The sequence below is a fragment of the Panthera uncia genome, chromosome B1, assembly GCF_023721935.1.
Source record: "Panthera uncia isolate 11264 chromosome B1, Puncia_PCG_1.0, whole genome shotgun sequence".
Taxonomy (NCBI): Eukaryota; Metazoa; Chordata; class Mammalia; order Carnivora; family Felidae; genus Panthera; species Panthera uncia.
The window spans coordinates 44,613,864-44,638,082 of record NC_064811.1 but is presented as its reverse complement, the minus strand read 5'-3'; the positions used below and the strand labels follow the sequence as shown (position 1 = coordinate 44,638,082).

Genomic DNA, 24,219 nt, shown 5'->3' with positions numbered 1-24,219 from the left:
GAGAGACAACATTTTCACTAAGACAGGGATTGCTTATCTCTGCTCAGGAATGTTTACTAAGTGTTAACATTGACTTTTAAAGTTGTCATAGGATTTCTGCATATATAAGGTACTTTCTAAGAATATGGCATCTTCTTAATGATTTGTAAGACAAAACATGAAGTATATTTTCTAATACTGATTGTCACATTAAACATTTATTGAAACCATTAAAATACAGTCAAAATGGCTAGAGTTTCCAGACTCTCTTACTCCAAGATATGGGTAGGACTCCAATCATATAGTCACAGTAGGGTTAATATCTGCCCAGCATTCAGCATAAGGAGGATAATTGTCACCTATCTGGAGTTGTAAGTCCACTACCCAGAACCAGTCAGAGAACACCTCTGAAGCATTTCAGGCCAGAGTGTGAATGGTGAGCCATTGCCTCTCTTTAGGATTCTAGCAATTGTGTGACCTTTTCTCTAAAATATATTAATGTTTGTATTCTGTTGTTTGCCTTTTCGTCATGATAACTTGTAGACATAACTAATCTCCTTGGTTGACATTGAAAACCTCTGCAATCTAGTCTGGCCTTTACCTCTCAAGGTTTCTTTTCCTTCTCTACAAACATTTGACACCCCCCACGCACACACAACAAAAGAAAGCAAGATGGAACATGTCGGTCATGGTGGATTATGGAAAGAGCCTAGGGAAACCACCGGGTTTGGACTCAGAAAAACTGGATTCACATCCTGGCCACACTACTCTCAATCTGGGCAACTTTGCACAAGCCACTTAACTTTACTGAATCTCAACTTTTGTATCTGTGAAATGACTCACTTAGCTCACAAGATTGTTGGGAAAGTCAAAATGAAGTTAATAGATAGAAAAGCACTTTGTGTGGTATAAAGCCCGATACCATTATCAATTATTATTTTTCCTCCGAGTGACGTTTCATTTCTTTGAGCATGCTAATCCCTTTGCCTGCCATCTCCTCACCCACCCCACCCACCACCTTTAACTTTTGAAAGCCCCTTGCCTCTTCCATGAATTCAGTTCTGACCTATTCAGTTACAATACCTTTTATATTTGCATCTAGATCATAGGACCAGTTACACCAGTCCTATGCTATAAATTACAATATAAGCATATTGTAATTGCTTATCTACTTGCCTACTTGTCTACACTTTCTGTATTGTAAACTCCTATCAGGCAGGAGTTCAACCCAACCTGTCTTTCTATCCCTCACGTCACCAGCACAAAATTTAGTGCATGGAGGGCCTGAATTAATTAATCCACTCCATGTTTTTACCTGCTTAGTGCCATGCAGTGCTGAAATTTGATTTAGTTAATATCATTGTGGATTGTTCTCACCTTTCGTGCCATTTTCCATAGGGATTTTCCCTTATTGAATAAATTCAACCAAGCAATAGAAGTTAGTGTTCTAATTACAGGGATGGATATTGAAGTTGATGATTAGATGACATTTTTCTTTTGATATTACCTAATTATTAGAAATTAAACCTCTTGCCAGCCCAATCTTAACGTCTGATGATCAGTGTATTCCAGAAAGATCTGTTCTTTTAAACATCTTCCAAGTGTGTTAGATGACATTGGGAAAGCTATGTAGTGCTGACACTACAGAATATTTGTGGACTTGTTATTATTTGTGTGTAGGTTAAAATGCTGATTGCTCAGCATTTTAAAAATTAAAAAAAAATTTTTTTTTAATTTTTAAATTTTTTAAAAAATTTAAAAAAATTTTTAAATTTAAAAAAAAAAAGAAAGAAAAAATTGGAACTGAGTGGATTTAATCTCTCTCCAATCCAGGGATCATGGCCCTCAGTTTTCACAGGCCAAGCTCACATGGATGGATATGTGGGTGGAAATATCAAGACAAGTTGCATGTTTAGCCAGCATCATACTTGTCCTAGGGGTCTTGTTCTTATTTATTTGAGTCTACTTTGAGTTTTCTTCTCTTCAAGCATCGGTTTCACTGACTGACAGGCTCAAAAACCATAATCTTTTCCCATGGACTCGATGAGCCTGGATTACTTTTCTGTCCCCTCCCCGTTGTTCACAAGCAGAACAAGCATGAACCCCCTTGTGAACAGGCATCATCTTTGAAGACTCCAGCTTCCTGAAGAGGTCACACATTTTGCTGGAGACATTTCCCAAGAATGGATCCAAAGGCAAGGACTGAGGGGACATAAACTGCAGCTTTTACGTCAATTTCAGGAAGATCGAGGACATTTTCTTCCCCAAGTGTATAAAGAATGAGTTTTCCTACTTTTATGTATGGTTGCTCTGAAGAGGTGCCAGATCTGCGATCCCAGCTGCTCAGTGAGGAAATTATTTTCCTTCACTTAAACAAAAGAGTAAGATCTCCGTAGCTGGAGCTGATGGTGGCTCTAGAAGGAACACCTGGGGAGGAAAAGGATGGTTCTGGGGATGAGGCTTTCCCTCCAGTGCTCATCTCCCCTTAGGATACTTTGCATGTGGTTGTTCCCAGTCTCCTCACTTTTAAAACTCACCCTACTATTGAAACCATGAAAACTCCCCTTGTTTTTTCCTGCGTCATAAAAAGAATGAAGTTAGGGAAAATAAAACATGAAAAACAAAACAAAACACGGCACCACTAATTACAGAAGAATAATCCCTACCTAAAAGTGCTAAAGTAAAGATGTCTGATCCTATAACAACTGGTAAGAGCAGCAAAGAGCATTCTCATGTTCCGTGAATCCCTTCTTCTGGAGCAACTATTCCTCTGTGCACTGGCATAGCTTTGCTTTACCTGCTTCCTGTATGTCTTAGCTCATAGCCACCCAGATGGGCTCCAGATTGTCCTCCACCCAATAAGCGCAAGCATGATTTGCTTCACTAATGAAAAATACAATATCCTTATTCAAAGTTCTCCAGCTCCTACCAGATAGGTCCTCCTACCACGAGATAAGCAAGATACACCCATTTCTCTGATTTTCAGAGTAGTGTTGTTTGGCACTTCTGAGCCTCGTTGAACAATCTAGCTCACGCAGATAGTCCACTGCAATCCACATCTAGCACCTTCTGTGATGTGAATTTCCTGTCCACACTCAGAATGTCTTGTCCTTGTGCTGGAACACCCAGTCTGTTCACAGTGATTTATAAAGCAAGTACACAGTGGCACACCTAACAAGTACCCAGGACACATCAGAATTAGCCCACAGGGTAGGAGGGGTGTTTCTGTTCTAGTTTAAGCCTTAGGGACAGCACTAGAAAATGTAGAACTTGGGAGAAGAAAGGCTAAATCCTATGAGGAAGCTGGGAGGAAATCTGAGAACACTCAGCAAAGCAGATATAAACAAAGGCTGAGGCTTGGGATAAATAGCTGAGAGCTTTCAAGTCTCTGGACATCACAGAGTACAGAAAATAACCAGAGGGCACAGTGAAAGGGAATAACACTGAGAAAGAACAGGGGGAGCTCTTTTCGTGGGCGGCTGATTAACGTCTGGGGTTGTCGGCCAAGTAGGCAACTGTAACCATGAGTTCTAAGTGAGAAGGAGGCTGGGGCCCGAAGGGCAAAAACCTCACCAAGTAAAAATGCCAGACGCAGGCCCAGCACGCCCTGTGCTCTGTTCCTCGGCAGCCTGAAGGGGCCATTTTCTCACAGGTCCCTGTACCCTGCTCCTGGCCCCTGCAAACCAAGGTGAATGTGTCTTAACAGAGGCAGTCTGCCCCGAAATGAGCAAAGGGAAAAGGCCCTGATTTACTGGGATTTTTTAAGTAGGACACACAGACTTGGGGCACAGAGTCCCCCTGCCTGCGCATTGCCGGGGAAGGATAGGAATTAGGAGGCAGCAGAGGTGCAGGGCAGGGCTGAGGACCAACTGCTTTATTTTAGGAAAATGACAGACTGCTAAGACTCAGGACAACTCACAGCTTAAAGCTTCAGACACTGCGCATCACCCCACCCCCACCCATATGGCTGGAGCAATAGTAATAGCAACAATACAGTGTCACTACTATCTGGTTTCTGTGCCCTTCACCAGAGCCGGCTCCCCAGAGATTTCCCTCTTCTCCTTGAACACTTGCAACTCCCTGGGATCCTTGGCCTCTCCTTGAAGAGGCTTGGAAGCATTTTGTCCTCAAATCTGTCCTCCCCGCCTCCTCTCCTACTTCCCGCCTTCCTGTCTCCCTTATCATCTGAGTGTCTCACGCTCTAAAGCTGTGTTGTAATGGAGTGGTTCTGCCGAGAGTTTTTTTTTAAATACCAGTGCCAGACCCCACGCCCAGACCAACGAGCAACTCTGGGAGTGAGGCCCAGGCGTGGGCATGAACTGTTCCCAGGGGCGCGCAGTGTGCAGCCAGGGTTGGCAACCACCGGGTAAGATGCTGCAAGATGGAATCCTTCTTAGAAGCCGGTTCCCCGGCAGCTGGAGCTCACCCCATTGGCTCTGTGTGTCTGGCTGCTGCTTATTTGTGTAGACGCCCCTCTGTGAGATCTTTTGCAACCTGTGTCACCTCTGGAGACTGACCAAGTCTACACTTTTTGATAACCCCTAGCCTGAAAGACTGACCCTGTGCTGGCCTGACCATTCCCACAGGCTGCTTCTGGAGTTTTCAGCCTGGCCTGAGGCATTTGCTGGGGTTTCTACAGTGTAAACCTCTGAGGGCTTCTCTAATGCCTGGGTTCAAGAGCATCTGTGTCTTTGGGACAGACCAGACTGTAGCCCTTGTTAACAAACAGGGTCTGTTGACAGAGACGAAGCTTTGAGGGTGAGCGACCTCCAGACTTTGAAAGATTTTCCCTTACAACTTGGTTCAGGAAACATTTCCTGATGCCTGACCATGCCAGGCACTGAGTACATAAGAAGAGAAAGGGGAGTGGGCAGGGACTCAAAGATGAAACATCTTGGGGGAACTGTCTAGGTTTCTAGGAATCCCAGAATCAGGTGGCAAGAAGTGCCTTTCTGTGGAAACTTCCCCACCCAATTCTGTGCTTATGGAATAAGAACAAGTAACCAAAATTTTTCTATGTTGGATTTAAGATGAGTCATAGTCCAGACAGGACAGGCCCATGAAATGTAGAAGAAAAAAAAAAGTATTTCCAAGGGTACGTTAAGATACACCCACATGACTAGGGAGTTTCCCTTCATAATGGCATCCCATATAAAGTCAGTTCTTCCATATACTCAAACCAAATAAAGATCTAGCCTGCTAATTTAATTTGTATGGACATCAGTCATTCTGGTAGTGTGATGGGAGTTTAGGTATTTCAACTTCCATGAGAGCCCTGCTGAATAAATGAACTCCTCCCTTGGCATTGTTGCTGACACAGACCCAGGTGAGCTCATCTACCACGTGGCTGCCACAGGGATCACTCCACCTTACACATCTGAACCTTTCATGGATTTACTTTGCCTAACGCAGGGTTCACTCAAAGGTGACCCCAGACCACGTGTGCCAGAATCACCTGTGGGCGGCAGTCACTCCTTGGGGTCAGACTCTTGGTCTGTACCCCACTTCTCGTGCTAGACCCAAGTTAGGGGAAAAGAACAAGAAAATATTGTCAAAATAAGAGATTTGTTTGTAAGCAAGAGATTGTAAGAAGAAGCTTTCTGCTTATGTTCCATGGTCAGACTTACTGTAAAAATTTTGAGATGCTGCAAGATTCACAGTCATAGGATGAGATGTGAATACTATGATATCTACTACAGTTTAAAAAAAAAAGTAGACAAGGGGTATCTGGGTGGGTCAGTTGGTCAAGCGTCTGACTTTTGGTTTCAGCTCAAGTCATGATCTCATGGTTTGTGGGTTCGAGCCCTGAGTCGGGCTCTGTGCTGACAGCTCAGAGCCTGCTCCGGATTCTCTGTCTCTGCCCCTCCCCCACTTGTGCCCATACTGTCTCTCTCTCAAAATAAATAAACTTAAAAAACTTATTTTTAATAGAAAAAATAGACAATACACTCTAGGAAGATTCTCAGCGTCAAATATTGGAGTCAAAATGGGGTGTCTCATTAAAGCCCAGAGGTAACTAGGAGTCAGGAAATGTAACTCACAGGACTGGAGTACACCATCACCAGGGTTCTGTCTTTGGACAGTCTGCTTTCGGACGACTGCCCCTACAAATGAATGGCTCACGGCTGGCTAAGCAGCACCTTAGCTGTCTCCTGCTCTGCCTTGGGCAGGGTGGGGATGGTCAGGTGGTCAGTGAGCTGAGATCCCTCAGAGAAGCTGCCCCTGGGCCGGAGAGCCAAAGCTGCCTTCCTTCTATACGAGGGGCCCCCCGCTAACCTTCCCAGGGCTAAAATGTAAGCTAGACAATATTTGCCTTGGCACCACTGGTCCCTGCAGTCTGTATCTGTTCCTCTCTTTCCATAGGGTTCAGACCTCAGTGCCCAGATGGTACCTCACATTCAGCAAATTTAAACCCAAATCCATTTTTTGCACCTTCTCCAATCCAGTGCCTTCCTCAGGCATCCTGCTCCTGCTCATGATGTAGCAGCCTCCTCTTACCCAGCCCCACAACTTTGGACTCAGCGCCCACTTCCCACATCCAGGCGGTTACTGGATGGCATTTGTTTTCCTGAATACTCTCTCCAGTCTGCCACTGTCCTATCTGTTCTCATTGCTACAGCCTTGACTTAGCCCCCTACTCCTGCTGCAAAGGCCTTCAGAATCATGTCCTGAAATGCTACCTGCATCATGGCTGCCCAGCATTCAGGAGACACATTCGGCCATAAAGCCCCACCTCCTGTACCTTCCACTGTGCCCCACCCCTGATCTCCGATCCTCTCCTTTTATGCAACGCTCTCAGGGAGCCAGACTGGTGTGCTCGCTGTTCTGCCCACAGGCAACTGTTTTCCTGCCTCCACACCTCTGCTCAGGCAAGTCCCTAAAGGTGAACACTTCCTTGTCAGAAGGCCTATTTCTGAACTTCAGGGCCTACTCAGACACCATCTCCTTTCCCTAACCACCCCAAGTCCAAGTAGTGTGTTGTCTCCATTCTCTGAATAAACAATTTTTATCAACTCCAGTCATAAGGAATTTAGTTTGAAACAAAAGCAAGAGTTAGTACTGTTTACCCCATGCCTCAGGTACCGTGCTAATTACTGTATCTTGATTGCTCTCTCTGATACTCTCATGATTTCTATATTGTTACCCCATTTCACAGATGAACAAACTGAGAGAAGTTAAGTAACTTGTGCAGTGTCACATTACTCAGAAGTGGTAGAATTGTGCATCCAGGGTCTGTGCTCCAAACTCACTGTATAGTCTGTTACCTCTCCAGCATTTTGTTCTTAGTCTAAACTGTTAACCTTCCCCCATTGTATCCCAATAGATCATGTTTGGAGGAAAGGAAGCAATTCTTCTACACTTTTGCCCCCGGCAGTGTTTGACAGGGCCCCATCAGCATAAACTATTGGATCTTCATTCAGACTAAAGAGTAAATGACTAACAGTAGCTACCATAACCAGATGACTTTGCCTTAAACTAAAACCCTGAAATTAAACCTGTTTCATGCTGTTTGCAATTTAGTCCTTTTTCCTCCTGCCCTTGCTGTCCTCCTCTGATGCCTTTGAGATTGTGTGCTAGATTCCTGTATCAAGCTTCAGCTGCTACATCATGCCACCTCTGGAAGTTCCCAAAATGACTTGCCTTGGCAGATGACTCTGCTCTTTAATTAGCCATAAAGCTACTGCTTCCCCTTATTTAATATCAGGAAGTTTTCACGTGTTTCATCCCCTTCCCCCTCTTGGCCATAGGGCCTTCCTACTATTCTTTTCCCAGTTTGTACTTTTGTTTGGTGCTTTTCCCTTTGAGTGTTATCATAATCCCATCTGGGGAATTTTGCCAAGATGTCTGAACTCTTTATCTCCATATGTGGTATCACAGTTCTTTCTTAAACCCTCCTTTTTTGGTATAAGTGCACATACTGTGTATGAACTATTCCAAGACTCAGCATCCTTAAGAGTCCAGATGAGTGTGGTTTGCAAATCTACCATAACTTAGAGAAGTCTTTATACTCAGCTGTCTTAGCCATGTTGATAAGTACTCAGTGAGAGCTATAATGTTAATCATATAGCCCAACATGATACAGAGACCCTATTTTTCATATGAGGATGATTGCAGATCCTTTCCCTCACAGCAGACCTACTCTCCTTGTTTGGATTTGCGTGACTAATATACACAAATTAATTTGCATCCCCTGATCATATACAAACAGGTTAATGAGTGGGCAGTAGCCAAGAAACATGGCTTAGGGCAAGAGAAAGTCAAGTAGAGGATTAAAGAAAATCTTGATAAATAATCTGCTAGCTGGTAAATAATAGGTGGTTCTGGCATCAGTTTGGTTAGGTTGTGTTGGCAGTGTGTACACTGGTACGTTTTCAAGACCATGACCATCTACTCAATTCCATATGACTGATAACATTATGTTCTGAATTTACTGCTGCCCTTTACCCACTGCATATAATCCGAGCTGTCCCTCCTTCCAGTGAACACAAAGAACACCTGATTCTGGAGTTTCTGGCTCAGTTCTGACTCCATCAGGGCACTGGCATCTTCAATTAGCCCTGCTGGGGAAAGCATTAGAGAACAATGATGCACCAAGCTGTGAGGCACTGTGAACCCAACAAGATTTCAGAGAAAAAATAAGTGGGAACTATACCCATACAAAAATGCCAAAGGGGGGGGGTGTCACACTTTAGCCTTGGAGCTTCAAATAAAGGATAGGGAGGGCATTCCAAGTAGGCTAGCACATCATCACAAGTATAATTTCGGGAAGTGGTAATGAGCATGTAATGGTGGATGAACATGATTGCTAAGAGCAGAGATTGAGTTTGGGTAGAAGTAAGAAAGAACATATTTGTAGGGTGAAAACAAAAGAGATGAGGGAAATGAAGAAAGCAATGAAGCAAAAAACAAAAAAAAAAATGTGTGGTTGAATGTGATATCAATAAAAGAAGACAGAAACTGACTTTGGGGAGAATTTAACTTTTGACTGTTTTCCAGACTCAGTGGAATATATTCAGCTTCAACACATGACTTCTCCTAACATCTTCTATGTAGCTCTTTCAGATTAAACAATTGGCTAAGTAATATCTGATACCTTTATAAGCTCTATTTTATTCATCACTGGGAGAATGAACCTTGTTATGAGTCACATACATTGCATTAAGGTAGGGGAGGAGAACACTGAACTGGTTCACAGGGCATGAGAGCTCCAGAGCCAAGTGTTCTGTCCCCAAGATTGCTTTGTTTTGTGTGTGTGTGTCTTTTTAATAGGAACATGGTAAGGACATCTCAGGTTGTGTCGGAGGAGTGTTTTGTGCTCTGTAAGAGACTACAAAATTGTTCACAGACTTCTTTTACATTATCCTCGTGCTTTTTATAGGATAAGAAATTTTAACTCTCTTCTCTCTACTGCATCTTCATGTAAAATCAGCTGAAATGAGTTGTTGATCAAATTAAAAATTCTGTTTCAGGATCTTCTCCTTAGGACATTTGTGTGTTTGGTAAGAACTGCCATTCTTAGCCTCTTCTGACTCAAATGAAATATTCCAAATTTAAATCCATCCATCCACCATTCTTCCTTTTTTGTATTTTTCATGATTTCTCAGAACTCAGCTCTTTCTAGGTTATAATTGAGTATTCCTAAAATAATCTGATAATTTGTGGGTAATTTGTCTAGAAATTAAAAGAAGCTGAGGAGGAGGATGTAAATCTAGGTGGAAATTGTGTGGGAGACTTCTGACTCCTTCTAGGTACTTTTAAGGTGATACTGATTCATTAAATTGAATTTTAGCTCTTTTCCAAACTCAGTACTTTCTTCTTCCTGGTTATAATTTCATTTAGGATCTGTCTTTCTTCATTTTCTCTCTCTTCTTCTCCTCCTCCACTTTCTCCCTCTTTCCCTTCAAGGAGTGATTAAAGAGAAGAGACCACATAAGGTTACTAGGCAAGAGTCGGTCTCTGTGCTCACAGCTCAGAGCCTGGAGCCTGCTTTGGATTCTGTGTCTCCCTTTCTCTCTGCCCCTCCCCCACTCAACGCTGTATCTCCCTCTCTCTCAAAAATAAATAAACATTTAAAAAAAGAGAGCTTGGATGATACTTGAGATGTGAGAGGTAAGAACGGAAAATGGAGTAGCCTGGTTTGAGCCCAGTCATCTGAGACAGATATGTGTCTCTGAGGTGAGAAAGCCTTGGGGTGGACTCCTCATGCCAGCCACTGGGCAGCCCTTTGGGCAGCTTGGCTGCCACCTGGGGTTGGCCAGGGCGGGGAAGGGGAGGAGACAGGTGGGGGCATTCAATAATTCTAGGTACAGGATGTTTGCTAGACAGATGTTTGAGCAGCCTGAAGTGCTTACTGGAACAAAGGCAAGGATAAATAAATAATTGAGCCTATCCTGGTGTTGGTCCCTATACATTTAAATATTATGCAACTTGCTTTAAATGGAATCCAAACACTGAGCATGATTTACACAGTAACGTTGTTACCCTTGGCCCAGCCTTGAGAACTGATTTTGAGCAGAAAGCTCAAAAGCCTGAAAACAAGCTCAGAGTGAACTAAAACTTCCTTTACTCTGAAAAACAGAAATAAATTCTGGATCTTCTTTGGACTCTTGGAAAAAAGGCAGAGTGGAAAGAGAAGCTATTTGGTAGAGTCATTTCACTGAGCTTTCTCCTGAGGTAGAACAGAACCTTCAGGAATTGAATTGCATGATAGACCTGCAATTCAAGAGGATTGTTGGCAGTGAAATTGCTTATCGGTAGAATATATGGAACGATGGTTCTGGTTCTTTAGATCGGAGGAGGGGAGTAAAGTGTTGTTGGATCTGCCATCATATTAGCCCAAAATGTTTTCACCATCCCTTCACTTCTGTACAAAACCTGTCCACTTGGTGTCCCTATGGGTCACCATTAAGTCTCTTTCTTACTGTTTTTCACAATGTATCATCATCACTCATTTTTCTATAATGCTGCTGTATTCTGCCTTCATCACGAGTTTGTCCACTGTCTCTTCATACTCTGAGGGAATTTCCAGACCAGTGAGTGGCAAAGAATCAGGAGTTTAGTAAGTAGGTGACCCAGTGGGTATCAGCACCGAACAGAGTAAACAGGAAGAATCTGAAACCATGGATTCTTCCAACTCGGGAAGTCAGATTGAAGCCAGCCTGCCTCCACCTACTCCAGGAGGTTGGTTGATCTCTTGAGTGTTAGTCTAATTGTTCATTGATCTGACTTTGCTTTGCAAGACACTACATATCAAACTCTAAAGGCCATTCTATAGGTCAGCACTTTCCAGGTTAAATATTGTTTATTAAAGTTTTCATTGTGTTATTGAATCTGTCATTTGTTCAAGGACATATGAAATAGCCAAGGGTTTTTGTAAATGTGGTGCAGCAAACTGGTCCTAATGGCCCCTCTGCTCCTCTGCCCCATCAACTCAGCCAGATTCAGTGAGTAATACAGAATTTATGGATTCTATACATACAGGATATGTAGGATTCTTGAGATAGCCTGGTAGCAGAATTGAAGAGATCATTTATGGTCTCGAACCGTCCGAATATTGACTCAGCCCATTCACCTCATTCCTAATATGTATTTTAGGGTTGGGAGAGAGAAAGAGGAACCCACAGCATGATTTGTCCTAATCTTGAACTGTGTAGCAATGGCTCCGATTCAAAGTATTCCTGGCTTCAGATGTTTGGAAAGAATTCTTGCTCTTCCTGAAATGGAATTCCTTATTCTTCTTGGAATAAGGAGAAGATTGGAAATGGATGGGTATAATGGATCTGCCCTCTATTCAGTATTATAGTTTGAACACTTTCCTAAATTATACCATAGTCATTGGTACACGGATAGACACATAGACCAAAGGAACAGAGAATAAAGAATCCAGAAGTAGTCCACACATATACAATGAATGAATTTATCATTACGATTCACTAAGAAAAGGATGGCCTTTTCAAGAAATAATGCCAAAGCAGTTGATGTCCTTGCAGGGTGAGGGGGTGTGAACTTTGACCTCTATGTTATAACATCCATAAAAATTAATTCAGGATAGACCACAGACCTAAATGTGAAAGGTAAAACCATAAAGCTTGTAGAAGAAAATGGGAGAACAGGAGAGATCTTTGTGACTTTGGGCTGGGCAAAAATCTCTTTTTAACATGGCACATAAAGTACTAATCATAAAAGAAAAATGTAATAAATTGGACTATATGAAAACTAAGAGTATCTTAGTTTTAAAATTATGCCATAGGAAGACTTCAGAGCATGTCTTCAAGGTCTGTGACAGAAAATCAGGCTGGAATTCTTCCACGGGCATTCCAGAATGTGCCCCCCTGACAAAGATGGAGGACCCTGCTACTCATTGTGACTCTAAGGAGATGGATGCAAGTTAAGATAAGTGGTTTGTTGCAAGGCTGAAGCTCTGAGACCTCACAATAAAAAGTGTCTTCTGTTCCTTGTGTGGTTTTAATACATGAGAGGCAGCTTTGTTCCCAAGCCCCTCCACAATGCTGAACACTGGAGTATTCTTTTCAGAACAATCTCTTGGGATCCCCTGAGCTTTGAGGTCATCCTGACAAGTCTGTGTGTGGGAAGGAGGACAGAGCCACATGGAAGTCCTCAGAGAGGTGAGCGAAAGTAGTTCACATTCCAGCCAGATCCGGTTCTCTGGTCTCCAAGCCCCTGGAGGAAGCCTGAGATGGGATCGGGCCCAGCCCAGCCCTTTGCGGGGTCCCGTGTTGTTTCAGTCAGACTAGGAAGCATTGGAGACAGAGCCAGAAACATACATAAACACACACTGCCATGCTCCCCACATCCACATTTGCAACAGAAAAGCCAAGACCCCAGGCCACGATAGATGCTTCCTCTTCAGACCTAAGATTTAGAGGAGAGGAAGCACAAAATATATTTAGAGCTTTCAAAACTTTGATTGTTTTGCACATTCTTACAAAGGGGGAAAAAATAAAAATACCCCAAGGGATTAGAAAAAAATCAGCATCTAATACTTGAGATGAGTGGGAAAAATCTTCTGTGCTGGAGTCATTTCCTTTCTGTTTCAAGAAATTATTAGCGTGCTGGAAATAGCCTGTTGCAAAAGGGGAGACTTCGTGTCCTTTGAATGCTGATTATGCCAGAAAATTTTCCAGGCCTAGAGGGGAAGTTGTCCCTTTCCCAGGACACTGATGCAAGATGACCCTATAGTTAGACATTTTATTTGGCTGGAGGACCCAAGGAAGTGGAGGGCTGAAATTCAGAGGGGACGATTAACTCATTCATTCAAGAACCGGCAGTGAGCATTGAGGACAGGCCGGCTTTGGTTCTTGAGAAGTGTGCTGTCATACCTGGGAGGGGGCCGAGGTGGCAGGGAGGGCAGGCTCCCAGCTCTGCCTCCCTGTTCTGTGGACTGACCCTAATCTCTCTGAAGGTCCCTGTGCCCACAGCCTGGCATTCTTAATTAGCAGAAGTGAAATATTAAGTACAACCCACTAAGAAGCAGGTGTGCGAACCTCTTCTACAGTGGATGCTGGGGAGCTGCCCCCCACTCCCCAAGGAGCAGTAAGCGAGCCCAGCTCTGTCTGTTGGTTTCAAAAGTGTTGCATTTCCGAGCTGGACCAGCAGGTGGGGTTACTTGCATCAGGTCCAGGTGATGTGTAAAGGATTGGAGTCCTGAGACTTTCCTATGGCATCTTACTTAGGTATTGCTTGGCTGATTGGAGCAGGTATCAGCACTTCTTCCATAAAGGCCCAGATTGTCAATGTTTAGGCCATACAACCCTGGCCACAATTGCCAGACTCTAGGCATGACTGTGTTCCAATAAATCTTAATTTATGGACACTGACATGTGAAGCTCTTTTAATTTTCACAATTTTTCCCCCCACCAACCATTTAAAAACACAAAGACCTCTTAGGACCTGTGCAAAATCAAGTGGCAGGCCAGGCTTGGCCCATGGGCCATAGTTTTTGCTGGCCCAAGGATGTCTTTAGGAACAAAAAGGATGTATACCATTGTTGGTGGTCCTGTGTAATTACCGGAGGGGATAGATCTGATACAGAAGCCCTAGAGATGTGTTTCAGAATTGGTGGAGGTGGGGAAGGGGAGATATCACTTAGGCTCTCCCTGTGTGGACGGTCTCATACCTGTTGAGGCTTTTAGGCAGTGCCTTGACAGGTTCCCCCACTTGCCAACGCCCCCTTGCCCAGGAGCTAGACACTTAGAACTCTGGGAAAGAGCTATCTCCTTGGGTGTCCTGGTCACACACAAGAGACCTGTCACTGCTGCTGTTTTATCCACTGCATCCCCCAACTGAGAAGAAAGACCTTTCTACCTTCTCCCTGGATACCCAGGCCGCTTCTGTTCAGAAGTACCTTTGCAGTCTCCAGGGCACACAGCACTCTACATTTTTGTCTTAGATGAAAGTCATCCATTCCTGCCTGATCACTTTGATTTGTCAATCTTAGACCCTAAGCTTCCTAAAACAGGGACTGCCATCTTTTCTGGGTGCTCAGCACCTTTTCAAATATCTTCTTAGATTTTTTTCTTTCATTACCTAAGGAGTGGTTGGGTTGGGTATTGCCCTCTCCACCAAAAAAATATAGAAATTCTGATAAACAAAAAGGAAAAACATTAAACATTTTGGAACTGAACTTCCTTATTTTGGAATATCCTAGATAATGCAAAACAACTGGTAAATTTATTTATTTTTTATCTTTTAGTATAAAGTGTTTATTTTTCTTTAATATACAAAATCTATTGTCAAATTGGTTTCCATACAACACCCAGCGCTCATCCCAAAAGATGCCCTCTTCAATGCCCATCACCTACCCTCCCCACCCTCCCACCCCCCATCAACCCTCAGTTCTCAGTTTTTAAGAGTCTCTTATGCTTTGGCTCTCTCCCACTCTAACCTCTTTTTTTTTCCTTCCCCTCCCCCACGGGTTTCTGTTAAGTTTCTCAGGATCCACATAAGAGTGAAAACATATGGTATCTGTCTTTCTCTGTATGGCTTATTTCACTTAGCATCACACTCTCCAGTTCCATCCACATTGCTACAAAGGGCCATATTTCATTCTTTCTCATTGCCACGTAGTACTCCATTGTGTATATAAACCACAATTTCTTTATCCATTCATCAACAACTGGTAAATTTAAACCATTAAACATGATTTGAGGGAGTAGAAAATTTTGTAAATAATAAATTTACAATCATTCATCCTAATGATTTTTGTTATTTAGATGTATACATTTCCAGAGCAGAGCTTAAAATCATGCTGGTCACAGGGGGAAACCAGTCTGATCTTTGAAATTTGTCTAGATAATGCACAGAAGGGACAGCCTCATAAACATAATCAAGAACTTACTGGCTAGCATGCTGACTGATGTTAAAGACTGTTTAAAAAGACGGGTTTGGCTTTGTGTCCTCTCGTGTAGGTCCTTCCATTGTGACACCTCCCAAGGACATCTGGAATATCACTGGCGCCCAGGTGTACTTGAGCTGTGAGGTCATCGGAATCCCAACCCCTGTCCTCATCTGGAACAAGGTCAGTGACACAGATTTCAGGAAGACGTCCTCGACTGACAGTCTCCCCTCTCACTGTGCAATGATGGCAGTAATCTAAAACCTTTGGCCTCTTCTATTCCCTGCAGCTCCTCAAATGTGGTGAAGCCTTGTGGCCATCTTGCAGACACCTCGCCTGGCTCTGTTGAACAATTTTACTGACCTCAAAAATAATCTCTGCTTTTGTTGTCAGTGCCTGAGAAGGGAGCCTTAGGAACTAGAAAACTATAACGCTGAACACACTAACCCACCCTCTGAGCGTGTGCATGTGTGAGTGTGAGCATGAGTGTGTGTGTTCCCATCGGAGACAGTATAGCATAGTGGGTAAGGATGTGAGTCTCTTAACCAGATTGTTAGAGTTCTAAGCCTGGGCTTTCTTAGCCTGAGCGGTATTAACATTTTGAAACAGACGATTCTTTGTTGTGGGGGCTGCCCTGTGCATCATCCCTGACCCCCTATCTACCAAATGCCAATAGCACCCTCCCTGAAGTTGTGGGAAATGTCTCCTGGGGGAAAAATCTCCTAGAATGAGAATGAGTGCTTTAAACCTCAGTTTCCTCCTTTATGGTGAAGGCAGCATATAATTTCTGTAAAGGTTGCATAGAGTAATGCAGGTAAAATTACTTGGCTTGTTATCAGATACATAGCTAGAATTCAGTTGATGGTAGCTACTGTTCCTGGAAATATATCTCTTCAAGTGGCATTATCTTGTGTAACTGTCTTCACATCTGAAGGACAGCATATTCTCAGCAAGTCTGTAGAAGGCAAAAGAAAATACTCATTTGCCAGATCAAATAATACTTCACAGTTATACTGTACATTATTTTTCATTATGTCCTTTTTTGTGCATTTTGCCTCGGTTAAGGCTCACGACAGCACTATGGAGTAAATATCATCAAACTTGTGCCAACAAAAAGGAAATCTAGTTTAAGTAAAAAGGTATAACCAGATACTCCTTTTTGGCTGGTTTACTTCTCCAGCAATCTCTAAGGTGGTCTCTCTTAATTATTTTGTTTGCTGGTATCTGACCAGAGGATCAACTTCTAGAATTCCAGGCAGATTGTGGCTCCTGTGGTCAGAACTCTTTATGTTGCAAGTTGTAGAAACTCACTTCAAACTACTTTGGGCAAGAAAAAGGGAGGGTGAGGAGTGGTGATTCCAGCCTCTGGGACAGCTAGATCCAGGTACGCAAGTGGTCAGGACTCTTCGCTCTCAGTGTATTGGTCTCATTTTTTTCTTTTACCTCAAGAAGCTTCCTCCACACCTTAGGCCGCATTGTCACTGGCAGCTCCAAGCTCATGTTATTATCACAGCTTGAAGACTCCAGAGGAAAGAAAGGGCTCCCCGTCTCCCTGCTGCATTGTAAATCCCATTGAAGGACTCAGGTCGGGTCACCTGCTGCCCTCTGGCTCCCCCAGGTGGCCAGAGGGGTGCATCACCCCCCCTACCGCCCTCACCCCCCCCTCCCCTCACCCCCCCTCACCCCCCCCTCCCCCCGACAAGGGAACCATCCGGTTGGGAGGGAAGGGTGATTCCAAAAAGTGCCTGGGAGTGGGGGTGGGCAGAGACTCCACCAGCTACATTACAACTAACTTTTACAGCTGAAACTTCTGTTGAAGAGAATAATAAAATTATACCTCCATAAATTTCTTTTTGGAAGGGGAGCAAGGAGCAAGCAGTGAAGAGCAAAAATGCAGCCAGTGGATGTGCGCCTCCTGACAAAGCTGCTGCTGCTCCTCGTTGCTTATTTGGAGGCTTTGTTCAGAGGGTGGAGAAGCGGAGGAACAACTTTTCCAAAGAGTATCCATAAAAAGCTCTGTTGCAGTTCTCTAGGGATCAGGGTGACCCAAGTGTCTGGAGTCTATGACCTTATTGACAAATCTTGGCAGAGAATGATTTCCTCAGTCCTTGCTCTGCCCCACCCCAGCTAACATACATACATACCAGGGGAATAAATCTGCCTTGAAATCTTTTCCTTTAAGCTTTTGGGATAATATGGAGCAGAGCCCACGGGCTTCCCTGAGGATTTGTGGCTGGAGGTGGGGGACAGAGGAGACTTGCCAGAAACAAGCAAAAACCCAGCTGCCAGGCTCTGCTGAATTTTCTGTACCTTCTTAATGTAATTTGCCACATGCATGACCTAAAGCAATGTTTTTTTAGGCCGTGACCCATCAGTGAGTGTTCAGTTCAATGTTAGGGATCACAACCAGGAGATTCTTTTTTAACTTTTTTCTCTCAGCGTGGTTGCTTGCTTGCTCTCTTTCTTTCTTTTCTTTTTTCTTTTCTTTTCTTTCTTAATGTGTATTTATTTTTTGAGAGAGAGAGAGCACAAGAAAGGGATGGGCAGAGAGAGAGGAAGACACAGAATCGGAAGCAGGCTCCAGGCTCTGAGTTGTCAGCACAGAGCCGATGCGGGGCTCAAACTCACGAACTGTGAGATCATGACCTGAGCCAAAGTCAGACACTCAGCCAAGACACCCAGGTGCCCCAGATTCTTTAAAAATAAAAAGAAGAACAGAAAATATCTTAAGGCACATCGATCACTTTTAGTAGGGGTGTCATTTCATACAACTTTTCTTTTGTATATTCCAGATCCCAATGCAGAATATACTTCTATGGGCCATGTCACCGACCCAAAAAATTAAATAGGCCGTTTTTTCCCCACTCTCCCTGTAACCAGACTGTTAAGAATACAAGCAAAAAAGGTCACGTTCAAATTCAATTTAAGCATAGAAGTGATTTTTTATTATAAACGAATATTAGAATCTCAGTTGTTAAGCTGAAGTTCAAAGAAGGTAGCATGTCTTTCTTGCTCAAGAATTCTCAGCAAGAGCAGAGCTGACAGAACAAGCCTGCTGCTCTCCAGACACTCAAGTAGTACCTCTTGTGGCTGCCACAGCCCAGTGAACGGTCTGTGCTTTTCTGCCCTGTAGTTATCATATGATATTAACAAGCCCCATACTTTTTCACAAACCTCCAGCCTACAAACATTCCAGGAGCAATATTTTGAAATGGGGAAATGAACTGAAATAGCCATATTTCAGGCTGAAATAGCCTTAACCCAGGTAAGTCAGAGAGATGGTGCTTACAGAGAAGATAAATCATCTAGAATTCCTTCCAAACACTGGGAGTTTCTGAGACTGAGGCTCTCTATTCATTTCTTTTCCTGCCTTGAGATTTCTCCAGATTTGGGCTTGCAAAACCTAGAATATTTTTTTTTAATTAAAAATAGTAAGGGGGCGCCTAGGTGGCTCAGTCAGTTAACTGTCTGACTTCGGCTCAGGTCATGCATGGTCTCGCAGTTCATTCTCTGCTGTCAGTGTGGAGCTCGCTTTGGATCCTCTGTCTCCCTCTCTTTGCCTCTCCTCTGCCTCGCACATGTTCTCTCTCTCTCAAAAATAAACATTAAAAAAATTTTTTTTAAATAATAAGTGATAATGGTAATAAGGAGAAGCTCTCCAAAGATGTAAAAAGAGAGTTCAAAATCTCCCTTCTTCCTTCCACTCCCTAAAATAACCAGTGTGAACTGCCCTGGTTTTATCTTTCTATACCCTCACTTGTGCCCATACATACACCCACATATCCTCAGTATATGGAGTGAGGTAGGAATATAGTGAGCATATTACTCTGAAATTTGCTTTTCTCAGTAAATACTTTGTGGGCATCCCTCTAGGTCTGCTTCTCAGCAACTACATGATATTCCAAGTATGGATCTCCATAATTACTAAATCATTCCTGTATTGTTTCTGTGGTTTCCAATTTTTGACCACGTTAAATAATGCAGCCTTAAACATGAGTCTATATATATCCTATATTTAAGTCCTTCCCCCTGCCCCGACAGGATAGAGTCCCCCCAAAAGATACATGACTAAGTATGTCAAAAGATTTAATGCTGGTGTTAATAGACAATGTCAGATTACTTTCTAAATAGATTGTAGTAGTTCACACTCCCCCAGTAGGGATGGGTGCCATTTTCCTGCATCCTTACCAGCACTGAATATTGCCCTACTTTTTATTATTATTATTATTTTCTATTTTAGAGAGAAAGAGTGCAAGAGGGGGAGAGGGGGAGAGAGAGAATCCCAAGCAGGCTCCATCTTGGTATGCAGCCCAACATGGGGCTCAATCCCATGACCCTGGGACATGATCTGAGCTGAAATCAAGAGTTGGACGCTCACCCAACCGAGCCACCCAGGCACCCACTTTTTAATTTTTGTTAATGATGGGTAAAAGAATTCCTTTCATTATTGCTTTGATTTCCTTGACTACATTGAGAATATTTTTTTTCACACTGTAGTTTTGTGGGCTTTGTTTTTTGTTTTGAGAGAGAGTGCAAGCTGGGGAAAGGGACACAGAGAGAGAGAGAGAGAGAATGAGAGAGAGAATCCCAAGCAGGCTCCATGCTCAGTGTGGAGCTGGACACTCCCTGGGATCATGACCTGAGCCAAAATCAAGAATTGGACACTGAACCAACTGAACCACCCAGATGTCCCTTTCACATTGTAGTATTTAAATATTTTTGTGGTTCTACAACTTTTTTAAATATTTGTTTTATTTTCATTACCGTATAGTTAAGTGTTCTATTAGTTTCAGGTGCACAATATAGTGATTCAGCAATTCCACACATCACCCAGTGTTCCTCACAAGTGCACTCCTTAATCCCCATCACCTATTTCAACCATCTCCTCCTCCACCTCCCCTCTGGTAACTGTTCCCTGTAGTTAAGAGTCTGTTTGTTGATTTGTCTTTTTTTCCCCCTTTGGTTTCTTAAATTCCACATATGAGTGAAATTGTATGGTGTTTGTCTTTCTCTGACTTATTTCACTTAGCATTATACTCTTTAGCTTTATGTTGTTGCAAATGGCAAGATTGCATTCTTTGTATGGCTGAATAATAATACTCCTTTGTGTATATATACCCCATCATCTTTAACCATTTAATAATGGACACTTGGGCTGCTTCTATAATTTGGCTGTTGCACATACTGCTGCTGTAAACATAAAGGTGCGTGTATCCCTTTGAATTAGCATTCTGTATTTTTGGGGTTAATAATCAGTGCAATGACTGGATCATAGGGTAGTTCTATTTTTAACTTTTTGAGGAACTTCCATCCTGTTTTCCATAGTGGCTGCACCAGTTTGTGTTCCCACCAACAGTGCATGAGTATTCCTTTTTCTCCACATCCTCGTCAACACTTACTGTTTCTTGCTGTTTTGATTTTAGCCATTCTGACAGGTGTGAAGTGGTATCATTGTGGTTTTGATTTGCATCTCCCTTATGAGTGATGTTGAGCACATTTTCATGTGTCTGTTGGCCATCTGGATGTCTTTTTTAGAGAAATGTCTGGTCATGTCTTCTGCCCAGTTTTAATTGCATTGCTTTTTGGTCTTTATATATTTTATATATAAGGTCTTTACATACTTTGAAGAGAATATTTTCATGTTTGTGTTTTATATGAATTGCCTGTTCAAATATCCTTTACCCATTTTTTTATTTTTGAGAGAGTGAGGGTGAGCGGGGGAGGGGCAGGGGAGTGGGGGATAGAGGATCCAAAGCATGCTCTATGCTGTTAGCACAGAGCCTGATGTGCGGGTCAGACTCACAAACTGTGAGATCATGACCTGAGCCGAAGTCCATCACTTAATCAACTGAGCCACCCAGGCGCCCCCCCCCCCTTTACCCATTTTTCTGTTGGGTTGTTATTATTAGTCTGTGGCTTTTTTTACATGAGAGATAATGACCAACTTTCTCACATATTACAAATATTTTTTTCCTAGACATTTTGTCTTTAATGGGTTACAGTGGCTGGAGATCTGAAAGTTTCAACAGACATGTATTTATTTCATCATAAACCTCTTCAGAAACTTCACCAAAAAGGCACAGCAAATATGTCCGTACTGCATAAATGTCCTTTAATGGTTCCCTGAAATTCAGTGAAGCTTCAAAATGTATTAACCTGTAAGAATCAGACTAATCCACCCTACTTCCAAAGTCATTGGCACTTTTTTATTATTAATTGCTTATCTGCAATAGGATTCAGGAAGACGTTGTTACAGCTAAAATCCAAGCAGAGAGCGCTGAAAGGACTTCCTGGGTCTTCCTGATTCTCTCCTAGCTGACCCTTTATGGTGAGCAGTGACTGCTAGCCAGTTTTTTCTGCCTAGATTTCTAAGGGTCAAACTCTGAAGCACTTCCAGCCTATTGTACATCTGTAGAATTGTTTTAGAAGCCACTTTTTTCAGCCTGCATACTTTTTTTCCCCCCAAATTAGAGAACACATTTATCAGTGAACTCCCCTTACATAAGGGAGCAGGGGAGTATGCCATATAAAAAATTCACTATGTATTAATTCTTGACATTTCTACAGGTTTTCTATGTGGTGTGTACCTTTTTACAATATATTAAAATGAGTTCCGTTAAACATTCATTTTCTAATCCAATACTTAAAACAATTTCTCTGTACATAGTGAACCAGGTTTCCTCACAGAACGCTCTCCCTAAGAGTGACATACTTTGAAGACCAACAGGTTAGTTGTGGAGATTCAGTAATTCAGGCAGTAGTGTTTTTTTGCTCTGGTCACACACAAAGCTCTTAAAGAATCCTAAAATTCAATAAAGACCAGAGATCTATTACTTTGGCCATTAAATCAAATTAATACTTACACCATTATTAAAGCCATTTTTAAATATTTCAAAATCTGCACAAAAACAAAAAAATCTGCACTAGCATGAACTGTTTTGCCAGCTACTTGAGAAATGGAAGGAACAAAGATGCCTGTTCATCTGTTTTGTCTTTCTAGCACTTATATGCGAAAAACACGAAGATACCTGGTTTTCTCTAAGAGTCGCAATATGGGGAAATCCAAGGGGGGGGGTGGGAAGCAAACAAGCAAAATCCAGGCATTCCGAATCAGTAATGCTAGATACTTTTTAGAGTAGGAGTTGGCCTAGGTCCCTTGTGGTTTTCAGAGCCCTGGCCCTGGTGTCACACCACAGAAAAAGAGTAGGTTTGAAGTCGAGACCAGAGTGACAGCACGTGGTAAGCGTGGGATCACGCAGGAGAACAGCGGCACTAATGTGGAGGGTTTGTACTGTAAGGTGGTCTTTTTTGGCTTAGAATTTGCTTAATTATAAAAGAAAAAATGAAAGCTACGTGAAATTGTAGATCCTTTTTTCTAATTAGAGGTAGTAACATCAAGCTAGCTCTTAAAGGTGGCCTGGGATGGAATAAACAAACATTACTTCATGTATCTGTGTCATTTTTTAAACCCATCATTATCATACACCTTAAAATATTTGTATTCTGTGACTCAAGCAATTCCACTTCTCCAAATTTATGCTAAATCTATATGCACAGAAGGGTTATAAGTAAATTTTACTTTTCCGTATATTTTTATGTATTTTCCAGAGTTTATATAATGAACACAGTTCAGGAGGGCGAAAATTAGGACAGTGTTCATTATTGCCCTCAAACCAAGGCGCGTGTCTTCTTAACCCATCCCTGTTCTCACCAGGACACACACGGGGGTAGGCAGCTTTTGTCAGGTCTTTAGTAAACCATTTGATGAACCCTTGGCCCTCAGAACAAAAGGAATGATATTGGCTTTGGACTCGACTGATTTTCCATTTCTGTAGTGGTTGCAGGACCTGGGCTCTTGTATAAGGTCCCAAGAATCAGACCTAGCACTTGGTGACACAGTTTGTCAAACATGGTGTGGCAAGCAAGAAAAAACTCAGCAAAGAAAAACAGAGTTTACGAGGGCATGAGTGAATGATGGTAGCCAGTGGCAGGAAAGTATGACAGTGTGTATTCCCCCAAGCATGCAGAAAAATAATTTAAAATACAAAGGGGCACCAGATGGCTCAGTCAAATGGCCATCTTGGCTCAGGTCATGATCTCACTGTTCCCAAATTCTAGCCCTACATCGGGCTCTGGTCTTGACAGCTCAGAGTCTGGAGCCTGCTTCAGATTCTAGGTCTCCCTGTCTCTCTGCCCCTTCCCCGCTCACGCTCTGTCTCTCCCCAAAAATAAACATTAAAAAATATAACATATAAACTTAGAGGGAAACTTACAGGAGGAAATAAAAGAAGATCTATATGTAAGTATTAAGGAAAGGGTAATATGGAAATTGCTGGGTTTAATCCAGTTAGAAAGTCTGAGGTATGCCCTATACAATTCTAAGAATGTTGATCATGTTCCAAGCTGATAAATCAATGCAGAAAGCCCAACAGTATTTCCTTTTGTTTTTGCAGGTAAAAAGGGGTAACTATGGAGTTCAAAGGACAGAACTCTTGCCTGGTGACAGGGACAACCTGGCTATTCAGACGCGGGGTGGCCCAGAAAAGCATGAAGTCACTGGCTGGGTGCTGGTGAGTACAAAGAACTGGCAAGGATTTCATTCTTAGGATTAGACACTGCAAACCTGGCAAAGGTGCCAGATGTCCTGCCCGGGCTGCCCTGCCACCGTCTTTGCAATGGCCCTACTAGGAGCCTGCTATTCCTCTTTCAGAGGTAACTTAAAAAAAAAAAAAAAAAAAAAGAGTTGAGGTTGTTTGAATGTTTTGGAAATAACCAACAAATAAATGAGAACTAATTTTTTATCTTAAGAATTCAAAGCAGGGGCGCCTGACTGGCTGAGTCAGTAGAGTATGTGACTCTTGATCTCCGGGTTGTGAGTTCAAGCC

At 42.7% G+C, this 24,219-nt stretch overlaps 1 protein-coding gene across 1 annotated transcript in view; it reads left to right on the top strand.

Moving 5' to 3' along the window:
- IGFBP7 (insulin like growth factor binding protein 7) overlaps positions 1 to 24,219 on the top strand; it is a 77,622-nt gene that overhangs the window by 51,650 nt on the left and 1,753 nt on the right. Inside the window, exons 2-3 of the mRNA XM_049630535.1 lie at positions 15,408 to 15,517; positions 23,788 to 23,904. Of these exons, the coding sequence (XP_049486492.1) occupies positions 15,408 to 15,517; positions 23,788 to 23,904 (227 nt within the window). The remainder of the gene's footprint in view (positions 1 to 15,407; positions 15,518 to 23,787; positions 23,905 to 24,219) is intronic.